At 36.5% G+C, this 19,925-nt stretch overlaps 2 protein-coding genes and 1 long non-coding RNA gene across 4 annotated transcripts; all 3 read right to left on the minus strand.

Annotated features, from left to right (window-relative positions):
• Positions 1 to 2,823: 2,823 nt before the first annotated feature.
• On the minus strand, positions 2,824 to 8,380 carry LOC126622180 (uncharacterized). 2 transcript variants are annotated; one of them, XM_050290857.1, is made up of 7 exons: positions 8,263 to 8,380; positions 5,491 to 5,771; positions 5,060 to 5,298; positions 3,823 to 4,041; positions 3,612 to 3,710; positions 3,445 to 3,525; positions 2,824 to 3,343 (listed from the first exon to the last, which is right to left on the minus strand). In XM_050290857.1, exons 2-7 carry the CDS (start codon positions 5,762 to 5,764, stop codon positions 2,915 to 2,917), a joined length of 1,341 nt encoding a protein of 446 aa, XP_050146814.1. In that variant the 5' UTR covers positions 5,765 to 5,771; positions 8,263 to 8,380; the 3' UTR covers positions 2,824 to 2,914. The 2 variants fall into 2 exon arrangements, with proteins under 2 accessions (XP_050146814.1, XP_050146813.1); XM_050290856.1 differs by lacking the exon at positions 8,263 to 8,380 and adding an exon at positions 6,526 to 6,622.
• Positions 8,381 to 8,978: 598 nt separating this feature from the next.
• LOC126622859 (uncharacterized) lies at positions 8,979 to 12,425 on the minus strand. Its single transcript, XM_050291557.1, has 4 exons — positions 10,988 to 12,425; positions 10,330 to 10,879; positions 9,839 to 10,235; positions 8,979 to 9,734 (listed from the first exon to the last, which is right to left on the minus strand). Exons 1-4 carry the CDS (start codon positions 12,423 to 12,425, stop codon positions 8,979 to 8,981), a joined length of 3,141 nt encoding a protein of 1,046 aa, XP_050147514.1.
• Positions 12,426 to 12,526: 101 nt separating this feature from the next.
• On the minus strand, positions 12,527 to 15,044 carry LOC126622184 (uncharacterized). The gene is made up of 5 exons (XR_007623355.1): positions 14,979 to 15,044; positions 14,831 to 14,894; positions 14,517 to 14,601; positions 13,835 to 13,954; positions 12,527 to 12,679 (listed from the first exon to the last, which is right to left on the minus strand). It is a non-coding gene; the product is annotated as an uncharacterized LOC126622184 (long non-coding RNA).
• Between the last annotated feature and the right edge of the window lie 4,881 nt (positions 15,045 to 19,925).

Consider the following 19,925-nt stretch of genomic DNA (forward strand, 5'->3'; position numbering starts at 1 on the left):
CGTCTTCGACAATTATTGCAGAATTAGTTAAACCTGTCATCGATCATTTTTGCAAAATCAATTCAACCCATCATCGACCATTTTTGCAGAATCAATTCAATAAGTTTTGACTATTTTTATAGAATCAGTTCAACCCGTCTTCAACCATTTTTGTAGAATTATTTCAACTCGTCTTTTGCATGTACTTGTACAATTTGTATAGTCAAAATTAAATCGCACGTATGCGTACAATTTGTATAGTCAAAATTACTCCAACTTAATGGGATGAAAGCTTACATGCATATGCATGGTTACATTTTTTATGGGATCAACTCTTATTTCGTGGCCTAAACCCTATTTATTACACTTTTTGTGGGATCAACTATACCTCCATGCATGCATGGTTACATTTTTATGGGATCAACTCTTTGATTTTTGTTATCAGTGACAATTCTCTGAGGTTTATGGTTTCTTCTGCTTAGACATCAATAGATTTCCTTAACTGGTTACATTTATCCCTTACCCTTAAGTTTTCGAATTGCAGGACTTGTGGCAGCCATCTATATTTTGTTGGAAAAAAGATATTTGTGCTTTGCAGCCAATCGAAAGAGAACCCAAGTTGGAACAAGATAATGCATGCTACATTATTACACACAATACTCAAGGAAGAATAATCACTTAATTTGTTGTTCACATTTGAGTTAGAGACGATGTTTTTGAGGGAAATCTCGGAATAAAATTAACAATTGGATGTGCTAATTATTAAAATTACAATAGTAATGTCAATCGATAATTTGTGTTACTATATATTACTTTTCTCAGGACAAAAATCTGAAAGGTTCGTTTTCGAGGATGAACGTTTTATTTGTCATAGACTCGTAGGAGCTGATCAATTTTTTATACTCTGCCATTTATGAAACAATATTTTCTTGGCAAGCTGTGCAACTATCTAGGGTATAGTAAATGTTGAATCTTTGAGGTCCCGTTTGACCAAAAGTTTGCTAATAAATTCTGAGTGACAACATAATAGATATGTCTCATAACATTAGTGAATCGATGGTATTATCATATTTAGATGGTAATTATATAACATAACATAACAGAACTTTGAACTAAAGTATTTGAAGGTAGAGGAAGTAGCTAGCTAGTCTTCCCTACTCGATCGGCACAATAACTAAGTTGGTGAACCGGGTGGTCGCCCTTCTTATGGTCATACAAGCCCAAATCAGCAATGCGATCATCCCCGAAAGCAAGACCCTTTTTACCGCTTCTAGCAGGCAGTTTATCACTCCGGTGATTAATACAACTCCCAGAACACCAAGCACCATTACTGCTTTTTTTCCATTACCCACATTCATCCTGGCCAGGATAGCAATGATGACGGACAAACAAAGAGCAGAAAGGATGACACCCATAGCTAACCTGTAACACAAGCAAGGGACATTTAAATTTTAGGGCCTAAATAAGATGAATCTAATTTAGGTCCTGGTTTCACAAGTAATGCCATGCCAAGTTAAACTACATCCATGACCCCTTTTGTTTACAAACATTTACCATCTATAACTAGGAATTTCATTCCATATCTACTCCAATAAAATTCAACCATGAATAAATGATGAAACATTCAAAATTAACCAAACTCAATATACATGGTATAATATATCACCGCAAAATTGAAGAATAATTATCATAAGTACTTACACACATAGAGACTATATACCATAGGTATATTTGTTAGAAACTTAATTGGACTAAACTATCATTTAGTGAAGGACGAAATGTATTTGGTAACAATACAGTTTGATGTAAGTTGCAAACGTGGAAAAAACTGCTTCCTATTATTAAGGAAATATGGATAACAATTGTGGAGATCACTTACATCCCACTTATTTGATGAAACTGTTGTTAACTAACAAAAACCAACTCTCCATGATAGAGGGAAGTTGGTAAATGTTGATCTATATAAGGACTCCCTACTCGTAAAGAAAAGTTTTGCGTTATTGGGTTCTATCACCTTAAGAGCATTAAGTCTTTCAACGAGTAGAAGATATCCTTTTTCTTGTTCTGCAATGGCTGCCTCATGTATCTTGTTAATATCTGTTAGTAATCTAGGAAACTTGTTAATATTATATACTCGTAGTTTCCAACATTTGGTATCAAATCCAAATTAACAAACCCTAGATTCGAATGTACGTGTCGAACTACATATGTTTTCAGTATGTGAAATTTTTTTTATGAAATGTGTTGAACCAAAGCACATGACAGCATCAGCAGCATCACTCATGCTTTCCATTATTCCATCCGACAACACATGACAACACTGATACTTTCAATAAAATGCATGAGGTAGTCTTGCCTTAGAAGTTTTTTAATGTCATGCAGCACTTACGATAATATTTTGAATTCACCAAAGTGAATGATTTGGATGTATATTCTGGCAAAGAAGGGTTTAAAGATTCATTGCATGTTCATACTTGTGGAGCAAAAAATATTCACTAAGTGACGCGTGGACTTTGGGACAAAAGAAGACAAAAATATCCTTGAGGTACTAGTACAAAAAATACTTTGCGCGACGTAGGACCGTCGTCGCGCAAAGTCAAAAATACGTCGCCCAAAACTTAGCCAAACGAACCTTCGTCGCGCAAGAACCGTCGCGCGAAGGCAGTGAAGGAAGGGTTTGTGCGACGCAGGATCTACGTCGCGCAAAGTATCTTTGCGCGACGTAGGTAGGCAATGCGTCGCGCAAAGTTTTATTTTTTATTTTTTTTTTGTCATTTATATTTTTTAATTTAATTTTTAATAAATATTATAATTAAACTCTAAAAAATAATTAATAAACCAAGAAAAAGTAAATAATTATAGAATATATGAAAATGTACGTTTGTCCGAACAAAAAAATAAAAAACTACAAGTCTTCTAAGTTTAATACATCATGCTACTCGGTATCGTCTGGGCAAAATGGCTGGGAAGTCGAAGGTGGAGCAACATTAGGTGCTGGCATCGTCGGGATTTGGAGGCCGGACATCGCTAAGGCCTGAACAATCATATTCATCCTCTCATCATGGGCCCTAATGTGGTCGCCCTGGGCCGCAACCTGACCTCTTAGGGTTGTCACTTCCTCCTTCAAGGAATTGACATGTCCTATGGACAATCTGGAAGAAGAGGCACCCGTTTCACGAACCCCCGCCTTCCCCGTACACCGAACAACCTTACCATGACGACGACCGAACTTCTGATCCAAGACCTCAGTCACGATCTGAACATCTGCATCCTTGGGTACAATGACGTCCTCGATCGGGGTGTCTGGGGGAAGCTGCGATGTTGCTTCTTGGAGAATAGCAGTGCTCTTTTCCACCATATCACCCTGTAATAATAAAGAAAAAACATATAATGTTTAATAACAAAATATAAATAATATTTGAACGATTCATAAAAATAAGAAAAATAACAATTACATATACTTACATAAAGCTGGTCACTGTTCTCATTGTTGGGATGAACGTAAACATGCTTGAACAGGTCAATCTGTGGGAACTTAGAACCCTCCTAAAGAAAAAAAAACATTAAGAAAATTTTATTAATCAATAATATAAAATAAATTGTATAAAATTTCAAAATTAATATACTTTTACCTCACGTCGTGCCTTAATCCTATACGAAAAGGGCTTCGAACCAGAATGGTGGAGAAGTGTCTTTGAGTCCCGAGCTTTCTTGCCAGCAGCAGATTTCTTCTGTTAAACATACAATATATATGTTAGTGCGACTATTTGAAAGAAATTATTAAAAAAAGCTTAAATAAAATAACAAAAACAATAAATTATTATTAAAGTATTATGTACATACCAAAAATTTTGGTGAAGTAAAATGTGTGCAGAGCCACTCCCAATCCTCTCGCCGCTCCTTATACTCGCGTGGGCAACCCTGTAGGCGAGCAATCTCCGAAGATTCCCATAGCTGAAAATGCGTGTGAAGAGCGCTCTTCCAATCTTTGTACCGGCTTGCTAAGGTCTCCTCTAAGTAGGCACTGACCTCAGGGGATATGTCCTCCATTTCAAAAACGACCTACAAATATGAAAAACAAAATGACAAACAAAATGACCATGTATAAGAATAATTGACAACTAGTTTATAAGATATTGATAAAGTTTGTCGGTTTACAAAAATAACTAGAATCTTAATTTGTTAGGAAGCAAACAATATAATGTTTATATTCGGAAAGCAGTATCAAACCTTTAATGTTCAAACCATAAGGTTAACACTCAAATTATTTATCAAATTCCTTTCCTTAGCACAATTTCTCAACAAAGGATTTAACTCGACTATTTAAGGCTGCTTTCGTAGTTCACTTTAATAAATAAAACCAGGACAACAACTAAAAACAATTCACTATCAAATTGAGGCAAAGTCAAGAACCATACATAGGACTCGCTCGGTAAAAGATCGATTACTTGATTAGTATAGCCAGTCCCAAGAAGCACTTAATGATTAAAACAAAACAGCATGTATAGGCATAATGTTTAGGTATCATGATGCTGCTCAACCGGTGGATACTATGGATCAGGTTAACTGATGCACAACACAAGCAAAGCAATGTACTAGAGACGGCATGCATACTCACCTAAACACTATCATAAATCATTTAGCAAGGACGTAGACCAAAACTAAAAACCCATAAATATGCATCAGATAAGATAGTAATCCTTCCACCTAATCAACATAATCATTATTTTAACAATGGTTCACGGAATTATTTTTCAATTTCCTTCCCAGGAAGCATTCAGACAACAAAGAACAGTGCCGCAAATCACTGAAATTAACCAAAACTAAATGACCACACCTGCTCCCAATTATGAACAGAAGAAGAGTGTGCAAAATACATGACCAAATTATTCATCACAACAACACTCGGCTATCAGGTGCAAAACAATGAAATGCACCTGATTTCTCTTTCCCCCCTACATTTTCTTAGCAACCAAATAGAAATTGAGAGAAAGATCTTGACTTTACTAATCAAGATGATGGCCCTGCACTAGTTTAAGCAGAGAAAGATGTTGACTTTGCTAAAAATTAAAATACTCACCTCCAAATTGTCTCGCACCAGGGTCCTCGTCTCCTCGGGAATTTTTGCCCAACTCTCCCACCGCATAGGACAAAAAATCCTAATAATAAAACCATAGCAATTAACGACACTTTTATGCTGCTGTGAGGTAACCGCTCCACGATGTCGCTCATCATACGCAATCTTGATCAAGGAGGCAGACATACGTACAAGCTGTAGCTCCTTCAACATTCGATTGGGCCCCCTGGTGTTTTTTTTAGCTGCCCAAAAAAACTTAAATGGTAAAAACCCTAAGCTTAAATTTGTACAGAAAATTTGGCAAAACCTCCCTTAATCATAAAAGTACCTTAAAACAGTAATTCACAACCCGCAACACATTTTCACAATCATAAAAGTAATAGTTTTGAAATGAAAAAAAAATGCAACATAGTGAGAATTAGAAAAAAAACTACCTGGTTGGGAGGCCCCATCCTCGACTCTGGAGGACGAGGAAGTGTGATCAGAAGGCTCCGGCTCGCGGCGGCGCCGGTGAGGCCGCCGTGCACTGAGGGGCTCAACTGACACTGATGACGTTGATGATACGGGCACCTGGGACGTTGTAGGAGTAGCCTCCGTAAGGGGTGTAGGCTCCCCAATCAACGGAGCACTCACGCCTGGAGCACTAGATGCTGATAATGCAGGAGCTGCATTGGACACACTCCGACGACGAGTAATCAACTGCGACATCTATACACTTTATGAACCATAAAAATATAACATTAGAAACTAATCCTTTCTTGCATTTGAAACTAATAAAATAGCAACCAAAGTAATATAAGTAATTAGAGCAATAATATCAATACAAGAATATTTAAACTAATCCTTTCTTGCATCTGAACAAACCCTAAAAGAGAATCACTATAGAAAGATCAAATTAGTTAAACCGTGGCAGTATGTGTATTTTGTGAGCAAAAATGATAGATTTTTTCACTGATTTGTTCCACCTCATGAAAAGTTTAGAATAAACTTTACATGGGATATGTGGGTTATAATGCAACTGCTCAAAAGTACAGTATTTAAATGGTCGGGTCCTGCACTGCTTAAGTCTTTTGAAGTAAAATTCTCATCTAAGGTAATACCGTAATAGCTCGAGGCAGTGGGTTAAGCAATCATGCATATCATATATAAGTATGTGCATCCAATGTTTTCTAGTTTCAATCCCCTGTGAAAAGTTAACACTTCCTACAAATCTAGAAAAGCCATATGCATGGCTCATTCTTCAGAACAAGAATACAGGTTTTTCACAACAACTATCTAAAAGAACAAGATTTTCCAGAATACATCTAACATGCATGAATACTATATGCAAGTCAATGCCAATTAAATAAGCAAAAGGAAAATTTCTAAAATGCAGAATAAAAATTAACAACATAAAATAAAAATTAACAACATAAAATAAGATATAATAAGGAAATCTTTTACGAGAATAAAATGTTACAAGTTCTTACGTTCTGCAATAAACTAGCCGAAGAACAAAGTGCGATATTATGTCCTTGTTGACGACCTTAGATGCCTGAGGATGCCTCATATTTGTCTTCCATAGTTCTATTGCTTGTAAAATGCCAAAATGTTAATGCTATGAGGTTGGTGAAGCCATGTGACCCTAATTTATACAAAAAATTATACAAATGGTACAGTTTCAACTGTACATGTTTAACCTCGGTGTTTTTCAATTTCAGTTTTACTTCTACCATCCATTAATTTTCCTTTCCAAAATGATTTGAAAAATAAATCTATAGCTACTAACGGTTTATATGCTTGATGCTGTTAGACCCTGCAATCTAAAAATTTATGTAAATGCAGAGGTTTGTCTGAAAGAGAGGCCATCGAAGAAATCCAGAAATCCTTCCATGGCATACTTAGTTGTACACCCATGGCATGTGTGTTGTATGCTAGATGCCCTCTCTCTTTTAACAACACACAATAGCTTATGCAAATGCGCAGAGGACTTCAATATGTTTCATTTAAAATAAATTTACATTTTGTAGCAAATACATATGGCGAAATAGTCCATAAGTAATCATAATGGCAACCAAATACAATAGTTCAAAAACTTCAATGCAAATATAAATTGCAGAAAAAAAAAACTTGAATTTCCAAACCCACAAAATAAAAAATTCAACCAGATTATGTGTAAGAAGAAATACCAAGAACTGAGAGATGCAGGCTACCAAAATGCTCATGATCTTGTTTGTGCTGATGAACTAAAAAACTTGAAATCGAATTTACATAGGTAGAAGTTGAGATTCCAATATGAGACAGAACAATCCAAATGAAGATAAGGCGCCTAATATGAAATCAGGGCTCGAAAATAAAATTAAAATTTTTGGGGCAGGTAAAAAACTAATCATTGATTAATTAAGACAAATGACTGAAATTGTCAACTTTTCAAATTATTTGTTCTGAAGCTAATGCCTGGAACAAACTTCAGCCAAACTGGAAACCCCCTAAAGAAAATAGAAACATTCAAAAAGAAATTCATTGACGAAACAAAAAACTGCCGAGGAAAATGATCATTCCCAAAATTCCATTATGAACAAATATATGGACCAATCTTAAGATGAATATAGAGCCCTGCCTTGTAAACCATCTTTGAGCCAACCAATTACACAAATCTAAATAAGAGATGGCAGAAAAGGAATATGCTGGGCAAATGCTAAACTCATATTCCCTCCAAGATCTGAACCCTCTCCGGTAAAGTGCATCAAGAATCAAATTTCATAGTTTTTGTTTGATTCCGAAATCCAGAAGAGAAAGGGAAACCAGGCCAACCGAAACTGAAATGTGGATCTATACTAAAATCAACTGCAAAAGCATTTCGATTATCCCATCTCCTAAACAGTCACACTCCAGCATGAAAATAATCAATCTTTTCAGCATTTTTTACCTTAATAAGAAATTTACAAGCTAATCTGAAAAGTACAAGACCGTGTGCCAATCTCATTCAGCCCCATCCCGAATATGTGGTTCTTTAATTTCACACCCTAAACGGTGAACTGTGCAGACTTTTGGTGTAATCTCAACAGACCCACATAACCTCAAACCCTCACAAATCCGAAACCCTATCAAATCAGAACCAACATCCAATTTTATCTGGAGATTTCGACAAAGTACTCAGAAATCAACATGCAATTTGACCCTATACCCTAAATAACAAAAACCCTTCGAAAATGAGAAACCTTTACCTTGATTTTGGGACCCTATGTCGCGTCGGCTTCGAGATTTGGGGGTTGTAGGTTGTGAAGAGGAGAGAGAGGTATACGGGAAAGAAGGAGCGAGAGGGAGAGATGCAGGTCTACGTACGGGAAAGAAAGAGTGAGTGGGAAGAGAGAGGTATACGGGAAGAGCGAGATTTGGGGGTTCAAAAGGTTGCCAAACTTGAGAATTGAAAACAAGCGCCTATTTTTCACTATTGGAGCGCCAAAATTATCACATCAGACGCGACGTAGGTATACAAATTGAGGTCGCGCAAAGTAGTTTTGCGCATCGACATTAAGACTTCGCGCAAGGTTTTTTTTTTTTTTTTTAATATTATAAAAATTACTATTTACTTCTTTCAAATTCAAATTTATTTTACATAAACCCCACAATAATATATTTTTCTAATAAAAACTCACAATAATTTTTTTTTTACATATATATCATTAAATTTCTTAAGTGTTATAAGTACAAAATAAATAAATTAAAATCAACTTAGTAAATATATATACCATTGAACTTGATGGGAAACGCATTGTACGAAACTAATTTCAACTATCCAACCGTCAAACTTGTTTGTATATGCTTCGAGATCGCAGACGCCAAAAAATTGCAAAAAACAACCATTCAGAGATTATGTAACGGGACAAAACTTTTTGACGGTTATAAACGAAAAAGCACGATTTTTCTTTACAAGTTTATATTAATCATCATCCGAACTACAATAATAACTCTCGCTATCCTCACTACTATCATTTCCGGATTCCCATTCGTCTTCATCTTCGTTTGCCTCTTCTGGTGCATTGTATTCAGGTAGATCACCAAGGTCAATTGATATTTCGAATTCAGGAAATCCAACTACGTCAAACGGTTCTTGGACAATATTAGTATCCCGGAGTGTTTCTTCACCAATTTCTATCGAAGATGATAACTGTTGGTCAGCGACGTTATCGTAATTGTCATCATGATCTTGTTCTGGAATATCATATAGCCCTATTCGATCAATCTTTTGAACAATTTTCCAACCATTGCCAGCTTTAGGGTCGTCTAGATAGAATATTTGTTTCGCCATTGTTGCCAAAATGTATGGGTCTTCATCGTACCAATGTCTCATAGTGTTTACTGATAGTAAACCATGGTCTCGCTTAACACTCGTTCGGTTATGTGGGTTTGTATCAAACCAAAGACACTTAAACAGTATCACTTGACACCTGTCTTTGTAAAGCAATTGTACTACACTAGTTAGTTTGCCATAAAAATCAATGTCTTCACTGTCACCCGCACCCGGGACATGGACACCACTATTTTGAGTAGACAACTTGTCATCACGTGTTGCCCCCAAGAACTTGATCTCGTTGACATGACAACCTGAGAACAATTCAACGTGAAGCGGTCCTCTCGCCAAGTTATATAATTCTCCATCGTAAGAGGGTGAATTCAATTCCTTCAATTTGTTCATCTAATATAACATATACAAAAAGTTAACTTATTAGTATAACCAAATTTAAAGACGGGCATGAACAAGTTGGAAAATATGCTCAATTCAAACCACATACAACTTACATGTGCGTGAAACCACGAAGGAAACAAGTCACGGTGCTTCTTGGCATATAAATGTGAAGGATGTTCCTGCTTCATCAATTGTTCATGCTCTTCAAGGTATGGCAAAGCCTCATCACAATTGTTGAGTATGAACCAATGCGCTACCTCCATGTCCTTTTTGGTAAACGATTCTTCTTTTACAGGATCGCCGAATGGTCGCGCAATTTGGGAAAAAACAGACAGTTTCTCTTTTCTAACACCACCGTCATTATTGCGTTGAGAACGATTGAAAGCTGTCTCAACATCTTCAAGATACATTGCACAAAAAGTAAGTGACTCATATGCGACCCATGCCTCCACAAGTGATCCTTCAGGCTTTGCCTTGTTTCGAACAGACTTTTTCAACTCACCAATATATCTGCACAAATAAAAGGTATGCTACAAATTATTCAAAGCGTTCGTTGATCATGAATATGTTATATATATATATATATAGATGCTTAATTAAGTACCTTTCTATTGGATACATCCATCGACAGTTCACTGGTCCGGCAAGCAATGCCTCATCTGGCAAGTGAATCATCACGTGAATCATACTTGTAAAAAAAGCTGGGGGAAATATCTGTTTGAACTTGCATAAGACGTTCACAATGTCGTCCTGCAATTGTTTAACATCTGACTTCCTCAAACACCTTGCAGTCAACTGCGAAAAAAATCTCGACAATAACACGATTGGTTTCACCACATCAAGAGGCAATAAGTGTCGAATACCAACTGGAAGAAGGCGTTGGAGTATCACATGACAGTCATGACTCTTCATGTTTTGAAATTTACACCCATTCACGTTCACACAATGCGAGATATTGGAAGCATACCCATCTGGAAACTTTACAGAAGAAATAAAGTTGAAAAACTCTTTCTTCCCATTCGGCTTAACAGTAAAAAAAGGATGGCCTTTCTTCAACGTACCACCGACATTCTTCATCCACAAAGATGACCTAACGCCCATTCGTTCCAAATCGAGGCGAGCTTCGATCGTGTCTTTTGTTTTTCTTTCAATGTCTAGAATTGTCCCGACCAAAGTGTCAAACACATTTTTCTCAATATGCATAACATCGAGGTTGTGTCTCAATTTTAACTTTGACCAGTACGGAAGCTCAAATAACATACTCTTGTGCGTCCAGTTCAGATGTGTAGTTGGTCTGGGGTTACTGACCCCTTTGCCGAAATGACCAAATTCCAAACGGTTTAACTGATCCAAAATCTCATCTCCGGACCATTCTCTTGGTCTTAGCCGAGTCTCTTTTGTGCCGTCGAAGGCTTTATCGTTCTGACGCCACTCGTTGTCCCAAGGGAGCCATCTACGATGACCAAGATAACAAACTTTTCTTGCATGCCAAGATGATGTTACGTTATCCTTGCATATTGGACATGCCAAATAACCCTTAGTCATCCACCCAGAAACCATTGCATATGCAGGAAAATCGTTTATTGTCCATATCACTGCCGCTCGCATGGTGAACATCTGCCCAGTATATTTATCATATGTACGAACACCGTTTTCCCATAAATCTTTTAGCTCATCAACCAACGGCCGCAAATAAACATCAATGGACTTTCCTGGATCTTCGTTAATTAATAGAGTCAACATCATGTATTCTTTTTTCATGCACTTCCAAGGTGGCAAATTATAAGGAAACACGACGACCGGCCAAGTGCTGTGCTTTAGGTTTAACACCCCAAACGGATTAAATCCATCGGTGGCAAGTCCCAATCTGATGTTGCGCGGGTCAGCTGCAAAATCAGGGTACATCCGATCAAATTCTTTCCATGCCTCTCCATCTGCAGGATGCCTCATAACATCGTCATTTACCCGTCCTTCTTTATGCCATCTCATGTCGGTTGCGGTATGCATCGACATGTACAATCGCTGCAATCTAGGCTTCAATGGAAGATAACGCATTACTTTTTGTGGAATCTTGGTGTTTCTATTCTGTGATGTCATTTTAAACCTCGGCTCATTGCAGACATGGCATTTATCCAACGCTTTGTTCTCCTTATAGAACAATATACAATTATTTACACATGCGTGAATTTTTTCATACCCCAATCCGAGACCCTTCAACACTTTTTGGGCCCTTTTATGATCTTCAGGTAAACAATTCTCCTTTGGAAGCATCCTCTTGATAACTCCCAAAAAGTAATCAAAACACTTGTTTGATAAACGAAACTTGATCTTGCCATGCATCAACTCCACAATTGCTGTGAGCACTGAAAAGTTCTCGCAACCCGGATATAATTCTTGCTTGGCATTTTTCAATAGTTTTTCGTAGTTTTTGAATGCCTCACTGTCCATGGTTGGACGGTCATCATCTCCCCATTCTCCCCCTTCCTGATTGGTGTTGCTCGAGGCATATGGATAAACGTCATTTAGAATATTCATAACTTGTTCATTAGGATCCACATTAGATTCAACAGTTTCCACTCGTGTCACGTATGAAGACGAAGCTTGGTCTAATCGTTCTCCATGATGATACCAAGTAGTATAGGTCTCCAACATCCCATTTCTTACTAAATGAAATCGAACATTCTCGAATGTCTCCCACATTGAGTTGTTACACCTCCTACATGGACATTGGATATGAGTTGAACCTAGGTTGTGTCTAGTTGCGAATTCAATGAACGCATGTATTCCATCCAAGTACTCAACATCACATCTATTATGATTATGTATCCATTGTTTGTCCATTTTGTCTGCAATCCGAATAAAAGTACAAGAATTACAACAACGTCTACAACGGAATCCTTATAAATGTGTTACCAAGGAATAACCCTTCGTGCTTCCCCACGCTCAAGAAGTAACTGCAAAATCCACCGTGAACCAGTGAGAAAAAAGTTGTAAAGATCTTTAAGAGATGCAACTGCTGCAACTAATAATATCTAGAAAAGTTTTGCATCCAGCGATCATATAAAATTGGAATGAATAGGTATATAGGTAAATGGAGATATAACTAATTAAACTATATGAAATTGGATGCCATTGAAAATCTACACCGTTGCTGGCATTCATTCATTTTATTCAAAAATTGGAATTAAGTACAATTGAAGCAAATTATGAGACAGATTAGGACATGAAAACTATTGTCTTGTCACCTTATTCCTCCGGTCAGGGCCCTATCCCATTCAAGAATGCACAGTTATGTGCCGTAATTTACGATTCCAATGGATTAAATTTCGACGTGGGCTAATTTCGGCAGCATCTCCTTACAGTTCTTCAAGTGCACGTCGTAGATACATAATATCCACCGTGTACTCAAAGAACATTAGGAAATGTTACCAAAATTTCCACTATTGAAACCTAATCCGTGGACCGCAAACTACAACACATAACTAGGGCATTCCCAAACTGTCCAAAAAATGGGACAATTCAAGAATTAATTGGACCGCAGTCATGCTTTCGCATCCATGCACGAAATCCAACTAATTCTCAAACGGGAAACTAAGCTTTTCCTGAGAAAAGGGTACGAAGTTAAGTAGTATTAACTTCGTACAACACAAAATAATTTTGTAGGTGATGTACAAAAATATGTGCATACAAATAAACTAAATCACAATAATTACTAAACCTAAATAAAATAGATAAAATTAATCAAAATTAATTTAGCGAAGAAAATGAAGTGATTTATGTACACTGTGACATCTCAAATGTAGTTAAATTTCTCTTAGACTTCATTTTAATATAAAGTGATTTATGCACCCTTTATTTCACTTTACGCATCTATCTCTTAATTTAGTCCTTAGTTCTCCTTAGTTCTCCTTTATTAGTTCTCCTCTTATATGAGATACAATAGCCATGCCTCTGTCATCACCAATCAGAGTATATAATGACAGTGAAAAAGTTGATTACAAAAGGCAGTAACAAGTGAAAAAAATTCAAAAATAAATTGCTTCACATGTGTACACGTATAAACCAGATCACTGCATGCACACACAACACAGAGAGAGATAGAGAGTTACCGAGCATACTGAACTGTTTATGCTAGATTGCTTTGGATTACGGATATCCTCTACTGGGGAATCTTGAAGAGTCCTAAAAACATCTGTGATTTGAGAAATCAACTTCACATTTTCAGCCACCTGCACCTCTCAAACAAAGGAAGGGAAAATGAGTATACATTTGAAATATATAATTTGCAACCATAAATAACTTATTTGTGGTGGTCGAAATGCAAACCATAATTATTATGCACAGAGTTTCAAAATGTCAACCACTATGGTCACCACAGAATTAAATAACAAAGTTGCATAGACTAGAACGGTAAAGTACACAACATTATCTTCATAGTTATAACACCCCAACAGAATTAAGAAACAAGCACATGCTATCCTGTGGACTAGAACGATTGAGTAAACCCCCCCTCCTGAAAGAAAAAGGATGCATCATAAATTCTTGCTCGATTGTAATGGATCTCTGGAAAGCTTCCAAAAGAAATTAGTAAACCCCCCCTCCTGAAAGAAAAAGCAAAAAAAAAAAACAAACAAACAAACAAAACAAACAAAAACAAAAAAATTTGGAAGCTGTTTTATAATTGCATACTTCTTGATAAGAATTCTTAAAATCGGAACTCATGCATTCAACAAGTCAGCCATGTTGGATTGAGTTCTAAACACGATCCTCCTATCCACAAGATGCACATACCTCAATGGGAGTTGATAGCTTCTTCTCATAAATCTTATCATATTTTTGCTTCTTTGTTGCAGCTTTTAGACCCTGCCAAGGAAAGCTAAATGCATAAACCAATTAATCAGCCAGGCCGAAAAATAGTGTAGAGGAGTACCCAGATATCTGGTCAAAACATTGTGCGAAGAGTGCTTGTCATCAAAATGAAATTGCAATAGCCAACGCATCGGTTTCACCAATAAAAGTAAATCAGCAAGAATCCTAACTGGAGTGGAAAATAATTCAAAATATAAAATTCTCATTCAGAAAAGTGGTTCGACTTTATGGCATACCTTCCTCTTAAGAAGTACAGAAGAACATATCCAAGTGACTCCAAATCATCCCGACGACTCTGATCTAGAACAATGAACCCAAAAATGAGAAAAAAAGATAGTCAAAACGTTTCTAACAAAATTAAATAAACAGTAAATCTCTACTTACCTATTCCCAAATGGGTATTGCAACTAGCATAGCGTGCAGTTCCTGTTAAGCTTTTGTTTTCCCAAATGAGTTTGAAAAAGAAAAGATAAACAACACATACTGAAAAGCGAAATACTGCTGATAGTAGGAAAAGCTCATTCAAGATCAAAACAACTTTGCGCGACGTAGGTGGGCATGCGTCGCGCAAAGGTGGGAAAAAGCGGTAAATTCTTAGGGTTTGGCGCCAAAAGTTTGCGCGACGAAGGACTACGTCGCGCAAAGCGGCTTTGCGCGACGTAGGTATACGTACGTCGCACAAAACGGCTTTGAGCGACGTTAGTTTGCGCGACGCATTAAATTACGTCGCGCAAAGCGGTTTTGCGCGACGTAGGTATACGTATGTCGCGCAAAACGGCTTTGCGCGACGTAGTTCTTCGTCGTGCAAACTAACGTCGCGCAAAGCCGTTTCGCGCGACGTACGTATACCTACGTCGCGCAAAACCGCTTTGCGCGACGTAATTTAATGCGTCGCGCAAGTTTTCGTCGCGCAAACATGTTTTTGTACTAGTTCCTACGCGCAAGTAGTGGGTAATCATCCTCAACCAATTAAAAAATGCTCCAAAAGAGGTAACAATTCAAAACCTATCTCATTTCATATATTTTTACCTCACTTTCCTTCCTAGCCAAATAATTAAATAACCATTCTATAACCTACCAAATATTCCACATAGATTGAGTTAATTGACAAATTAATGGGATTATTACCTAATAAACTCATTAATTTTCAATTAAATTATCAATTAAAAGCCAAAAATCACCCTAAAAGCCGTTGGTCCTTCTCCAAAATGGGGGCCGGCCATTCCCTTTGATTTCCTACCACAATTTGCCTTTTTTACATTGGTTAGCTAATCTTTTCAACCATTATTTGATTGATTAGCTGATCATGCCATGAAAGTCATAAAAACATTCCCTTTATATTGATAATTAACCAATTAATATATTATTCTTAATTAATATATTAATTGCTAAATTAAGCCACCTCCTATCCCTATATATATGCTCCCATTTCCACCAAAAACCCATTCCAACACTTTGGCAAAAATCCCAAAATTCTCTAAACACTCTTTCTTTCTAAATTCTAACTTTGGCATCGGAGGTTTTTCGGCCAAAACCCCCCCCCATTCATCGTGGGCGCGTGAGGCTCTTGGCCTTAACCTAAGGTGTTAATTGTTTTGTAGGTGCAAAATCGTCCAAGATCGAGAAGGAAGAAATTTGCATCCACAATACTCTTTTCCAAAGGAAAGAATATATAAAATGCGTAAGGTTTCAATGAATCATTCCTTGTATAATCTTGTAATTATCTTGTCCAAAGACTTGATATATATGTGATAAAAGATGATTGAAGTGGTCCGAACGTACATGATTACTTTGAAGGGGTGTTTACATTTCTAACCTAAAGGGGATATATAAACATGTGTAAGTGATGCATGAAATTAAAATTGTATTTAATGTTTTAATTGGCTGTCTTAGCAACCTCATCTGCACTTAGCCTTTCGTCGATCAAGCCTCTCAATGGGGGAAACTTCAAAAGGTGGAAACAAGACATTGAGATTTTGTTGGGCTTGATGGATCTCGATTTACCACTGAGAGATGATGAACCTGCACTGCTGATTGACACTTCGACTGCTGAGCAAAGATTGAAGCATGAAAAGTGGTAGAAAGCCAACAGGATGTCGCTCATGGTGATGAAAAGAACTATGAGTGAGACTCTGAGAGGTAGGATACCTGCATGTGACAAAGCTAAGGATTTTATGGATTCAATTGGAGCAAAGTTCAAAAAGTCCGAGAAAGCCGAAATGAAATTTGATGAAGGCAAAGGTGTAAGGGAGCACATACGTTCTGAAGCTTGTTGACACTGCAACAACATTGAAGGACTTGGGGGTCTCGATTGATGATGCTTTTGTTGTTCATATGGCATTAACTTCTCTACCTCAATCATTTGATCAACTGAAGATCACTTACAACACACAGAAGGAAAAATGGTCACTGGACGAACTAATTTCCATATGTGCTCAGGAGGAAGGCAGGCTCAAAAGAAACACTAGCTTTGGTGCTGTGAACTTGGTGCACAAATCTTTGGAATATGGTGAAAAGTGGGAGTAAGAAACTCTTATATGAATTGCATGTATGAATGTGTATTTATATGTATTTGCATGGTTGTCAGTACGCCATTACAATTATGAAGTGATGGTTTAAGATTGAGTTGCAGTAATAAATATGCATGTGCTGAATCTTTATGATTATTCTGAGTTATATAGCTTATATATCACAAAGTGGTATATGATTTTCAATTCAGTAAAGGGAACTGTGATTATCCAAAGATGATCCATAAAGTTGATTGAATTGATTCATAGAAAAATGAATGTTAAGTTCATTGAAAGTTTGACATCATACAGATTAGATTCAAATCACAGTGATTTTATAGTGCATGTGCCAATGAGTTGTACATGGTTTCCTAGAGTTCGACATTTGAACTGATACTGGTAGATGTGGGAAGCAAGTTACGTGTAACTGGATGTGATCACTAAGGAGTCAATATTGTAATTGTGATAACATTTCGATTAAATGATTAGTTTACATCCAAGTAGCAGAATGTTAGAAACTTAATTGGACTAAACTATCATTTAGTGAAGAACGAAATGTATTTGGTAAAAATACAGTTTGACGTAAGTTGCAAACGTGGAAAAAATTGATTCCTATTATTAAGGAAATAAGGATAACAATTGTGGAGATAACTTACATCCCACTTATTTGATGAAACTGTTGTTAGCTGACAAAAACCAACTCTCCATGATAGAGGGAAGTTGGTGAGTGTTGATCTATATAAGGACTCTCTACTCGTAAAGAAAAATTTTGCGTTAATTATTTATTGGGTTCCATCACTTAAGAATATTAAGTCTTTCAATGAGTAGAAGATATCTTTTTTCTTGTTCTGCAATGGCTGCCTTAGGTATCATGTTAACATTTGTTAGTAATCTAGGAAAATTGTTAATATTATATATACTCCTGGTTTTCCAACAATATTAACATTGGTGCAACACCATAGCCATCTTAGTACATATGTATGGATAAATCATCTTGAGTTCGATTCCCTTCGTGAATCAAAGAAAAGAAAAAGGAAGAAGAAAACACAATTTTATACTCACTACTAAAATTTCCATAGGGTATCCTACACCAATAGAGTATCCCTACACAGCCATAGGGTACTCACAATCGTATTACTTGTACACAGCCATAGGGTGTCCTACACCAACCTTACCCCATGTGAACATACAGTACCAATCATTGTCTTGTTCTAGGTCATTTCTGAACAAGCCAATATTGAGACTCTCAGTGTATAGGGAAAGTTTTTCAAGAGTTGACGACCTTTAAGACATCTATGCTACTATTTGGAGGCAACTGCTGCAGTTTACTATATTTATCTTTTATATATCGGCCGTTATCTACTACCTCGTGTCTTGGTTGAAATGTTCTTAAGAACTAGGTGGAGAAAAATAAATGTTGTATATTATTGGAGAATTAATCTGATAAACAGCCTCGTAAAGGAATTAATATGAAAACTAGCAAAATGATAAATTCCTAAAATTTTGGGAAAAAAATAATAAACAAGCCATTTTGAACATGTGGGTATATTAGGTAATAAAATGAAAACCATAAACCATGGAGAGAAAAAGATTGAGTTGGAACATAGATGCTAACATGGACATACAATCAAAGGACTAAAATCCATTTTCAAGCTTACATCATGTTTTGATCCAAACTTCTACTTATCACGTGAATCTGAATTTCACACCAAGAAGAAGTAGAACATGCTGGCTGTTAACCATTGATTTCAATCTTGCATCATATTTTGATCTACAAATTATCTAAGGATATGAATCTAACTTTTACACAAGAAGAAGAAGAAGAAGAAAGAAGAACAAGGGACGGTATTGATGATGAGGATGATGATGATGATACCTGCATCTGGCCGCTCCTGAAGACTGAAGATGATGATAATACCTGTAACTGGCTGCTCCTGAAGACTGAAGAAGAAAATATCAAACAAGTAAGCTAATTATGGAGTAGTTTGTATATATTTGTATATATATAAATGCAACTAATCGTATGCCCTCTCTGATGTGTCCAATTCAAGGCAATGTACGTAACATATATTTTAATGTTATAGGCTGCTGATCTATTGATTTTCTTCATTATTTTATTGTTATTTCTTACGATCGATGGGATGACGAGAAAAATATCAACAAAATTTTATTTGTACTCACCATGCTATATACATGCAATGGACGCATGCAATGACTAATGTCGAGTGAATGAGATCCAGTTGATTTACACATAAGAAGAATCTACCAGCTGCAGGTTTTTGATCCTGAAAAAACATTTTAAGTGATTACTACAAGAAGCACATAACTGGTGTATCTTACATGGTGCACTTTAAGTGCTTTTGAAACCCAAAAAAAAATTCACCAAAACGCTTATTTTAGAACACTTCCAAACAAGCCCAACATCAATTAAAACAACTTTACAGAGAAACGATCAATTTGAAAGATAAACAATTAATCATGCATTCTTTTAACCTTAAGAGCAGGTGAAGTCCCAAAACACCACATAAATGATTCAAAGCCTAAGACCACAAGATCGAAAACCCAAATCAAGAACCCCAAATTAAGTTACGTATAATCTACGTCTCTCATTTCATACTTTATTGAAGCTCTTACCCCCTTGATTCTTTTACCGGCTCTATTTTGCTTTTTTAATTAGTTCATTCAGTTTTGTAGGATGTTTAGTTTTATTTTTATGGACAAACCTAATTACAATATTAATTAGTAATGTTGTTGACCTCTATTACATGTGTTCACATGACTTTTCAGGAGGTGTTAACTGTTGGTCTTGTATGGCCGCAACAAA

Source organism: Malus sylvestris, chromosome 5 (genome assembly GCF_916048215.2).
Source record: "Malus sylvestris chromosome 5, drMalSylv7.2, whole genome shotgun sequence".
In the NCBI taxonomy this organism is placed as follows: domain Eukaryota; kingdom Viridiplantae; phylum Streptophyta; class Magnoliopsida; order Rosales; family Rosaceae; genus Malus; species Malus sylvestris.